Source organism: Oculina patagonica, chromosome 5 (assembly GCF_052425735.1).
Source record: "Oculina patagonica isolate OP01 chromosome 5, crgOcupat, whole genome shotgun sequence".
Classification (NCBI taxonomy): domain Eukaryota; kingdom Metazoa; phylum Cnidaria; class Anthozoa; order Scleractinia; family Oculinidae; genus Oculina; species Oculina patagonica.
Genome location: NC_135762.1, coordinates 1,225,374 through 1,236,766, shown reverse-complemented (window position 1 = coordinate 1,236,766; position 11,393 = coordinate 1,225,374). Strand labels below are relative to the sequence as shown.

General features: G+C 39.8%; 1 protein-coding gene across 2 annotated transcripts; it reads left to right on the top strand.

Moving 5' to 3' along the window:
• The first annotated feature begins 1,069 nt into the window (after positions 1-1,069).
• Positions 1,070-8,195, top strand: LOC144654749 (uncharacterized). Of its 2 annotated transcripts, none has more exons than XM_078514980.1 (6): positions 1,070-1,171; positions 3,614-3,664; positions 4,488-4,841; positions 6,190-6,315; positions 7,294-7,454; positions 7,962-8,195. In XM_078514980.1, exons 1-5 carry the CDS (start codon positions 1,093-1,095, stop codon positions 7,434-7,436), a joined length of 753 nt encoding a protein of 250 aa, XP_078371106.1. In that variant the 5' UTR covers positions 1,070-1,092; the 3' UTR covers positions 7,437-7,454; positions 7,962-8,195. The 2 variants fall into 2 exon arrangements, with proteins under 2 accessions (XP_078371106.1, XP_078371107.1); XM_078514981.1 differs by lacking the exon at positions 1,070-1,171 and adding an exon at positions 1,492-1,608.
• Positions 8,196-11,393: the final 3,198 nt, after the last annotated feature.

The window sequence follows — 11,393 nt, the reverse complement described above, 5'->3', positions numbered from 1 at the left end:
TACTGAGATATCGAGGTCATGCTTTGTGGTATCCAGACAATGCAAAATGTAATTACACTATCATCCTTTCCGGCTTCCAACCCGTTTTCAATTTTGTAACGAAAATTGTTTACAAAAGCGCTATAGATAACGACATTAATTCACTGACGTCCTGATTGTTTTGAGATAGGAAGAGTTTGGGATAATTAGGAAGAGTTTGGGATAATTAGGAAGAGTTTGGGATAACTAATTAAGAAGAGTTTGGGATAATTAGGAAGAGTTTGGGATAATTAATTAAGAAGAGTTTGGGATAATTAGGAAGAGTTTGGGATAATTAATTAAGAAGAGTTTGGGATGATTAGGAAGAGTTTGGGATAATTAATTAAGAAGAGTTTGAGATAATTAGGAAGAGTTTGGGATAATTAATTAAGAAGAGTTTGGGATAATTAGGAAGAGTTTGGGATAATTAATTAAGAAGAGTTTAAGATAATTAGGAAGAGTTTGGGATAATTAGGAAGAGTTTGGGATAATAAATTATTTGTTTTCATCAATTCTTGCAATACCGCAATTCAAGATCAAAATTGCCTAATTGCGCGAAATACCCCGAGAATGACCGAGAAAAATTGGCCAATATATATACCTATCGTACCTTTGCCTCTCAGGGTCGGCCGTCTCGGACGCTCGCCCCGCGCCACCTGACCCCGCCCCACCCCGTCTCTGTCGTCGGACAGTTTCTGCCGCTGTCTCCCTCCCTCCTTTCCTCCCTTGTGCTCTCTCCCGGGTCGCTCCTCTCGTCTCCTCCGCGGGTCGGTGGCGGGGTCTTGCCCCTCGAGGCCGGGTCCTTTTCCCGTCACTCTCTTCGCGTGATGTGGCTTCGGCAGCGTCGTGGATATCGGACGTGTCCCTGATTGGCCGCTGGGTCGGTAACCGAATACTGCACACCCCAATGCAATTTCAATTGAAAGAAGTTGAGATGCGTCAGAAGTTGCGGTTAATTGTCCCTTTTGTTGCCAGTGAGCCGAAGAACGTGCGAGAAAAGCACGACGCATTATGCATGACTAATTTAAGCAATCCATATCGCATATTTCATTTCATCAGGCATCGGCCTTGGATATGTTCTCAGTGTGTTGGATAACAGTCTTTTATACTGCGCTCATCTGTATTGAATTAGAAACAGGCTTGTTAGTAGAAGGTAACAACGCTTTAATGATTTCTTTTTATTATTGAAGTGACTCCCGGGATCGGGAGTGACTGGATTGTTATTGCGGATAAGCCTAAGGCACCCACCGCTCTTATTAGTTAAAATATACAATGAGAGCTATCAAGCGCATTGTTAATTTTCGTCAGCTCACCATTTTTAAAGATTACAAACACAAGTTTGCACTAGATTTTATTTATGGATTCCCTTTAATATAGTGTAGAAAAGCAAAATGCTGCTCAAAAACACTTTATAGCCCCACGCCACTCCCCAAGGCTCGGTTACATTACGTCATGATTAAATCAATCCACGGTTGAGTGAAACATTAACTAACACTTTTGCGACGTTTGGACGTGCTTCGATATTCATGGACTTTGCTCGTAGATATTTTGTGATATTTGTTTGTGTTTTCAAGGCATGTCTTCATGAAGGTAGGTAAAGGCTTTTGTTGTCAATAACAACTGGTTTCAACTCCAGTTTCGCTTTCGATGTTATAAATAACAGCATTAGTTACGATTGAATCATGCTGGTCGCCTGGTGGTCATGATGCAAATTAGAAAAAATAATAATTAAGCAAATGAATGTATACGATTTGTTTTCCCAGCGTTTGAAGTCGTCCTCAGTTCAGTAGAATCATGAGTGATAGTAATTAAGTGAGTCGAGAGCGGCCTTAAGCTACAGTATTTTGCGTTTAATATTCCGGCCTAGCTTTCGCCGATCCACGGCTGATGATGTCGTCGATCGGCCTCACGGCGACTGATTTAATTACTTTCAATATGTTTTATTTTCTGTCAGTATAATCTTTCTCTATCGCTGTCTTCAAGAAACGGTTTTCTTTCTTATATTTTCTACGTAGCTGAAATCGAGTGTGTTTGAAGCCGGCGGAACAGACTTAAGAAACCGCGTGCTTTATGCAAATGTAAGCTTAAATTTTGTTGACTCACGATCACATGACAGTACCTTTTTGAAATACACAAAGCTTTCGCATGTTGTCTCAGGCGTTCGAAGGTCAGCTAGTAATTAAACTATGGCCTATATAAATCTACCGAAAAGCAAATTTCATTACAAATATAATACTTAATACGTATACAGTCTGTTGATTCCTAATATTTTCTCAAAAGGTCAGGAGGGGTCACTTGTAGATTTGTGGTTTATTCAGGAGTTAATTACTTCGGTCGTCTGTTTTTTGGCGACGGCGTCAGATCGCAGCGGGCTCGTGGCCACGTTTTCTTATTGTTGAACTTTTGAGAATATATACTAGAATACAAGGGTGTTTGTGAAACCAGGAGCATTTTTAAAACACCCTGGGAATGAACGAAAACATAAAATATGCAGTCCCTCGCATCAGTTGTCTAAATGACGGAATATATTTTTGACATTCTGACCTCGAAACGAAAAAAGAAAATTGGAGCTCCTGTCGCACAATCCGGGATATCGTGCTCGCGATTTCAATTTAAGCTCAATCGCCTGATTACTCAGGATTACTATAAGAATCAATAAAAATACAATTTCTTTCATATGTGAAGGCATCGTTGATGTCAAGTCTGCTGATATATGCGCAGCCGAAATTTGCACTGTATTAAATATTATACAGGGCCGTAACTAGCAAGAGGCAAGACGAGGCACTTGCCTCATCTAGATTTTTACCCAAAATTATAAACAAAATTTGTTTTGTTGGGAAAATAATCCCCGATTGAACAAGATTGATTTTTCTCAAAAAATACGTCATTATAAAAAATGTCTCTGAAAGAGTTTTACAGCCTCTAGAATTCGAAAAGGAGGAAGAGATACCCCAGAACCCTCTCGCAAGCTTTTGCCTCGTATATTCAACTGCTTCAGCTTGGAGATGTAAAAAAATTCTCTTCTCATGTGCAAGTCGATATCAAATTGAATTCTGGATGAGAAATTTCATATCTTAATTGATCATGTATTATTGTCCTAATTGTAACTTCTTTGAGTTACAGTGGCGGTGAAGCGTTCTCGAACGTGGGGGGGGGGGGGGGGGGTTAGGACTGTCCAGGAACTGTCCTTAAAATACTCGGCGGGTTTTCATATTTGGTGCAACTTTTCTCCGTTCCGGCTAGCAACTTTTTGTTTCCTGAGCAGTTTCTAGATCGAAGATTATCGAAGACTATCCGATTGCTTTCGAAGGACTAACGAACGTTTCCGATCATTTTCCGAAGATAAACGAAGTTTCCCGAAGAAGTCCAGGGAAGTTTCGAAGATGTTTTAACTCGCTCACGAGACGGAATATCTTGAGAATCCAATTTTACCCTGCGCTCGCGGTATTTTCGACATGTACACCAAAACGTTGGGGGGGCTGAGTCTCCCCCCCTCCCAATTTTCGTTTGGGGGGGGGGGGCTTCAGCCCTCTGCCTTCCCTGCTCCACCGCCTATGGAGTACTATATATTCATTTTTTTTCTTTTGTTTTACAGCCATATCAACTCTGTCTCATCAACAAAATTCAGAGAGAAATGTCTACAACTGTAAGTGATTCAGCATTAGATAAGAGATAAATACTTGGACTTTTAAAACTCTACAGTCAGTTAAGGATAAGCCATTAGCCAAACATTTTATTTTAGAATGTCCTTTAATCTTCCCATGGCTTAGCCCTTGCTTGGCCAGCAGAATTTTACTCTTTTCAAGTTTCGATTGGGATGAGGGACTGAACTTATTATTGTCGGGGAATAGGCTGGAGCTATGTACAAAAGGATCAATTCCATATCACTTGTTTTATTTCCTTATATTTTAAGATGAGCTTATGTTACTTAACCACCTTTGTTTAATTTTCGAAAATTTTTAAAAATGTATCTTAACATGATGATCATCATTCTTCCATTATAAAAATGGGGGTCACCGAGCTCGTTTTTAACAGATTCTACTGCTGCTATGGTTACCAGTGACGTCATGAAAGTATCCACAACTTGTAATGTTGAGTAATTATTGGACATTTGTTTGATATTATAATTGCAGCAGCAACTGATAAATATTTGTTATACATACATCAAAGTATAAGAGCTGGAAAGTGCTGGAAACCTTCTTTGCGATCCGGGAATGTGCCGCAAAGAAATCTGACGCACATGCACACAGCCTTGTAGCCTGTTCCAGGCGTTCGGTTAGTTGGGAAGCGCGGCGAGCGAAAAAAAAAAGGGGAGGGGGGGGGGGCGGGAAGGAGACCCTCGCCTTAGTCCCCTCCCCATTTTTTCGCTCGCCGCTTCCTGCGCCGCTTCCCAACTAACCGAACGCCTGGAACAGGCTAACAGCCTTGGCTTGCGCCTTTTAATTTGAGATTTAATCTTCTCTCTATAGTGACGGAAGGACAAGCTCTTTCTATTCTTGTAAATGTCACAGATACAGACCGGCGAAGCACCTTAGGGTTTTATTACGTGGCACGGGATAACCCGAATGATAGAGTCATCAAATTACCGAAAGGTGACGCTGGAAATGGCACCTGTTACAATGATGGGCCGTTCTATCAGCAGTGCGAAACTTATTTTAGCCTCAGTTATGTGGAATATTGGAAACTGTCTAGGACTGTTTGCTTCGCAATTAAAAATATAACCAAGCCAATGGCTGGTAAATACCAGCTGAGGCCTTATTACCAATGGGCAATCGGAAACTACAGTGAAGATCCCTTACTGCAGTTTACTATCTATATTCAAGGTAAGACAGAATGCTTTTTCTTTCTTTAGGATGTCTTCAATTGTTGAATATTGTTGCAGTTATTGCCGGTTCTTTTACAGATAGAACGCTAAGGATATTCTGGAATAATTACGTCAGAGTCACATGCATTCGACAAACAAAATGATGGAGGAAGTCCGGAAAATATAATCCCCTAATATTCCATACTTAAGAACGGACCTTTGTTCATATCGAACTGAAAAAAATCAACGCTCTTTAAAATCGTTAACTGCAAAAAAGTGCAGGTTGGTGAAATTATCGCATCTTGCGCTACCGGACTGACGTTCTAAATTCACAGATATAATCATTCTCGTCCCCATAGCCCTTTCGTTTCTCTTAGCCGGCTTGGCACGAGAAAACGAAGGGCTCTGGGGACACAGGATTTTTGAATTAATTCGAATTTTTGTTTGGAACAAAGAATTCCAAAACGGAAGTCGAAAACGTAACGACTCTCTCATACATTCTTTTGAAACGTCATGACTGCATATATGAAGGCCGGAAGTCCAAGAATCTAGGACTGTAAATCCTGTGTCCCAAGAGCCCTTCGTTTTCTCGTGCCAAGGCCCAGCCGGCTAAGAGAAACGAAAGGGCTACGGGGACGAGAATGAGATATAACATCTTTTATTACTTTGCAATCTACATATTTTTATTCTTCAAAACGTTCAATGCAACACTTTATGCAAAAAATTGCATAAAATAGCCGGACAACCCGGCCTAACGAGGATTCTCGGCTTACAAATTCGAATTCCGACATTCAGTTATCAATCTTCTTCTTTTATTGCATACAGTTTGGACACTGTTCCAGATAATCTTATTTTCACATTTCCTGGGTATGGCACTATTGTTATGTTCTTATAAAAAAGTGTAAACAAAGTACCGGCGAATTGTGCTATGGGAGCGGGGAATAATGTCTGCGATACATGGATATGCCCCATCTGGCCCCAGTTGTTCAAAAGGTGGATAACGCTATCCAGTGGATAGTGTAGTATGATTTATCCAGAGGATAGTGTTATACACCTTTTGAACAACTGGGCCCTGGTGAGGATAGCAATAATTTTAGTCATAGAGCCCAGAGGTTAGGGTGCGTAGCAGGCGCCTGTGTAGTTGTTTTAGCGCGTTTAAAAGAGAGCGCGATCGCAGGAAAGCCACGCGAAGAAAAATCGAGGAGCGATATAGCCTCCTCGATTTTTCCTCGCGTGGCCCACCTCGCGCCTTTCGCGTTTCCCATCATGCGCGCGCTCGAAACTATGGCGCCTGCTACGCTGGCTATCCAGAGTTAAGCGGTCTCAACGACGTGCGTACAAGCTTTTACTTATGCTTACATTTTCAGACGTGCCACATACAACACTAGAAGCGCCACAAAAAACAACGACCGGCCTCCAGAGGCCCACAGAGCTCCCAACTGAGATAAACCAGGAAACAGTAGCTCCGGTTAGGGATCAAGGATCACCGTCAGGTTGGTTTGCTGTGCAATGGAATGCTAATTTCTATGCAAGTGGTAAACGCCCCGAGTGATAATTTATCGTCCACACCAATACGTTTTCAAAAAACCTACCTTTCGTTTTACTGAAAAGAACTGGGTGTTCCTATTTTCATTTCCGTTTCGTTTTCAACTATCCTCACTAAAACGCAAACTAAAGCACTTGTATGCTGCCTACACGCTACATATAAAAAAAATACCCACAAACGTAAACGGGATCACAGGATTGCTTTCGGCTGGCATCACTCGAGAGTGTATTAATACACATTCATATTTAAAAGCCTCCACTCTTAGTGTACACAAACAAAACCTCGTACCAGGGCACTTTTGCTGCAAGTTAAGATGGACGGGCGCCCTGGGGACCAGGAGTCCGTTAGAACAAACACTTACTGTGTCACCTCATGAACACATACTACAGGGGACCCAAACGCTGTATTAGTTATTCATAATCTTAAAATAAAAATGTTCTTATGTACCTGCGTTCCTGCGTAACTTGCGACGTAAACCGCCTTCCCTCTGATTCAAATCGCCCCCAAACCGGTGAAAAAAGACACAGTAACGCAGGTAAATAAGAACATTTTTATTATAAGATTATGAATAACTAATACAGCGTTTGGGTTCCCTGTGCACATACGGCCATTTTTATTATCTAATTATTATAAGTACACGTCTTTCAGTCAATGGTCAGAGCCGGCGAGGTCAGTGAGCTTTAATAACAAGCACTGGTATATTGTGTAACTTTGCCACTTTTCTTTTCTTAATTATTTTCTATAGGCATTATTGCTTTCTCACCAGTCGCCTTTTCTATGAAAAGTGTGTACTTTAATAGACTATTGCCAGGTGGAGACGCGGGGATCCATTTAGCGTGTCAGAAATTAATCTTTAGTTTGTACATCATATAAGCACATCATGTAGTGCAGTTGAGTACTACTCTGTATTTTTATTTTTTTATAGGTGAAAAGAAAAAAACGGACAGATCACTTGCTCGCTATTTCGGAATCCCCATAGCTATTATCTTTAGCGCACTATATTGGCTGGTTATAATAACTACGTCAAGAAGAAGCAAGTCTAGAATTCTAACAAGTCAAGATGTCTAGAAGCTCCTTTGATCGCCGGTAAGACACAATATCATGTCTTACACCTTCCGAGCGTAACAGATCTTAACAGGGATCGCCATGATTTTTGCGTGAACGTGAAAACATTTTAAGAATTATTCGTGACGCGTGAAAAGCCAAATCTTTTTACGTGATTCCATTTTGCAAAGAGGTATAGGGGACCCTAATATACGCCCGTATAAACCGATTGTATTGTTTTACGAGTTGTGCTGTATGTAGACAATTAACCTGACAGGGCAAGTTAAAATACAAACAACGAGTAAAAATATGCAGCCATTCTACACACTCTTAAAACCGTTTAATAAGATATATTTAATATCCAACTGACGGCACAAAAACAACGACTTATAAGAGCCGATACAGACATCAAACAATCTGAATGAAGCTTGAGATGTTCGCATGAACAATGAGTTACAACATGCAGTTGTACTTTCTTCAATAACCAAATTAATTTTCATGCAATTTGTACACAACTGCATACACTGATCTGTTCTCCATTCTTTACAGGGAAAGTAGCGATTTGACGGGCAAGTCAAAGGGACGAAGTGGACATCTCTCGTCGTTTTTCTTTTCATATTTATTTTCACTTTTGAGGTAATTAGTCGAAAATTGGCATATGAACAGTTTTCCTGGACACGAGCTAACAAATTTCAAATTATTTTTTTGGATGCTTTTGCGCCATCTTATGTACATGATAATATAAACTGCTTTTTAATAAAAATCAAGAATATCCCTTTTTAACTTCTCAGGTTGTTTTATTTATTTAATGCACATTAGTTAGCCCAAGTAATTAAGTCAATCCTGACAAGAGAGAACATGTTTTCAGTGTAGTAGCTATTTACTGGAACTGTGTTTGCTAAAGAAAATTACATTTTAATTTAATGAAGGGTTTTCACAAGGACCGTATAAGTTGTGGTGAAACATCTAAAACACACTGCAGCAAATTCAGTAAAATGCAGTCATCCCAAGTTTAATATATTGACAAAACTGTTTAAACTTTATATTTTAATGGCTTTGACGAAACGAAAATACCTGAAACCCAAATCCCGTTACATATTACTCATATTCTAAAGTTCAAAAAATCGGCTGAAAACGCCTGTTTGGGTTTTTATTCGAAATGCCTAAATTCTGCTAATTTTTTTACTTTTTATCGTTTGTTGATGTCTGTTGTTTCAGGAGCCAGTGGCGTGCCTCAGCGTTCCCAATGCAAGATGTAGTCGATGGCCCAAAAAAAATATTATAAGACGGAAATGGAAAATCGAAAGCAAAATTCCGTTACAAACGAGTCAGATCGGAAAACGGAAATTGCGTGAAGTGAAGTTCGGCTTCCTTTTTTTAATTTCTCCGGAAAACAGTTTTGTGTTTCTAACAAGCAACTGGCAAGGACTTAGACAATCAATGCTATCAAAGACAACAAAGGAGACAAAAGAACATGTAACTAATGAACCGCTCACATGCTCTTTTCTTGTTATCCGCTATGCCTACTATACGTCACCTCTTCTTATTCTCCTATTCTAAATTCTTTACTTTCTAAGTCCTGAAGTTAGTATATTGAAAACTTGTTAGAACTATTTTTACTGGTAACTTGAACAGTGTTGCGAAACTGTGTCAAACTGAATAAATAAGATTAAAGTCGTACTCATTAAGCTGGATTAATCCTTCAAACTTGACTTCATCGGGTTCACTGGGGTTTTCCGTTAGAAGAGGAACTTTTCTCTATCTGTCACCTGTTTGCTGCGCATAAAGCTGGACAAGAACGTGCAAGCCACGTGATTCAGTGGAATAGGAAAATAGTACAACTGCTAATCGTTTGTCGCCCGCTTTGTGTCGTATTGGGAAAAAGTTCTCCTGTTTTGTTCTGCCAGCCCGGGCAGAGGGACCGTCTCTATGTCACACTCGCCACACCTGTTAGGGGTTGGAATTGTGTTTTATAGTGTTGGTTCGAGTGTTCCGATCACATTTTTCAGTTATTATGTGTACGCTTTCTTTTAGAAAGCCGCAAAAAAGCAGGAACTAGTTGTCTAGAATTCAAATTGACATTTAACTAATCTCTTTCGTTTTGGGATACATTTGGCTCTTGCCCAGCAATTGTCGACACTCATCAATAAAAGATATTTGAATGGTATTTGTTAGGTTTAAAAAGGATTTGGAGCCATTTCCCCCATTTCTGGTGCCTCTTTTATGTTTCCGACAAGTATCCCCTTCACTTCATTTCAATTGGGGATTCCCCTCCCCAACACCTAAGGGGCTGTCTGTCCGTGAAGCGGGTGTGAAGTATTTCAGGACATTAAAGGGTGCAGTCTGCGCTGATTTAAAACGCCTTCGACGACCATTTTTTGACACATTAGCATTACGCTCAGCTTGAGGTCTAATCAACCTCACAAACCCTAAATAAATTGGAGTTAACTATCTTATCTAGTTTAATATGGTGGGCCATAAACGTTTTCGTCAATGGAATTTACTCAAAAAACTGTCAGCTTACACAAGGTTAACAAGTCATCCCACGAAACCGTGAAGTTTTTTAGCAGAATTTCTGATTGGTTCACTTGACTAAGAACGTGTCACGCCTTAAACCGTTTTATTTCTCACGTGAATTGACCTCAAGTGTGCGGTATAATAACCAGAATACGATTAGTATCATACAAAGCATACCTTTCCGTTCAATTATAATAACGTATATGTCTTGGCTTAACACAGTATAGCTAGGTAATGCTATAGACTATACTCTAGTTTGTGGAAATCACTGGGTGCGAATAAGTGTGTAATTTAAAAACGGAAGATCGTTTGCGAGAAGTGAAATATTGGCTAGACTGTACTGATTTTAAACTACACATAGATTTCTAAAAATCTGTATCTCGAATCCACTTATGATCCACCCGCAATTTTTCAAATTTCAAAAGCAGTTATATGTAAAATGCAAAGACTAACATTTCATGACATGGAGTCGATTTTGTTTGGGTGAAAAGAAATGACGTCATTAACATTGCATTGATACTCCCCGATAAAGTTGTATACTGTAGCTGGTAGCACAGTTATATATAATTCAGACGCTATAAGACATACTGAACCGATGCAAACTTGATTTTTTGCCAGAGGCATGAAACACGTAAAACACGGAACTGTGAATTAAAGGTTATGACCTAAAACAATTCTGAGAAAACAAACAGTTTATTTTGTGAACTAAATAGCTTCTTAGTCAGATTTTTGTCAAATAAGGACATGAGATCAAGAGCAATTTGATTCTATATATTATATATCTGATATATATATATATATATATATATATATATATATTCAGACATACCTGTATGTAAAACAATTTGCAAACGGCAACTGTCTGAATCAGAGCCAGAACGTGAACGCTATTTCTTCGGTTCTTCTCTTCGCATGTCTTTGCGTTTTGTTGACGTTTGTCGTGTTTAAAACATTGAGTGACCTGATCTGAGCTGCAACAACCCTTCATTCGAACTAGCTCCCTTAGGAAGCCGTTCGTGTGTGCCCCAAACCGCTCCTGAGACTCACTGGATTCCTTTCATGGTAAAACTCACCGCCCTTGGCCAAAGAGGGTTAACAAGCTTCTTTTCTTCTCACAAGGATACAGCTTAGGACTACAGGTAAGACTGCGTGGTTATCATCGGTATATGTAATAACTGCATCGGGCATCGCTTACTGTTAGCGTGGCGTGCCTCAGCGTTCCCAATGCAAGATGTAGTCGATGGCCCAAAAAAAATATTATAAGACGGAAATGGAAAATCGAAAGCAAAATTCCGTTACAAACGAGTCAGATCGGAAAACGGAAATTGCGTGAAGTGAAGTTCGGCTTCCTTTTTTTAATTTCTCCGGAAAACAGTTTTGTATTTCTAACAAGCAACTGGCAAGGACTTAGACAATCAATGCTATCAAAGACAACAAAGGAGACAAAAGAACATGTAACTAATG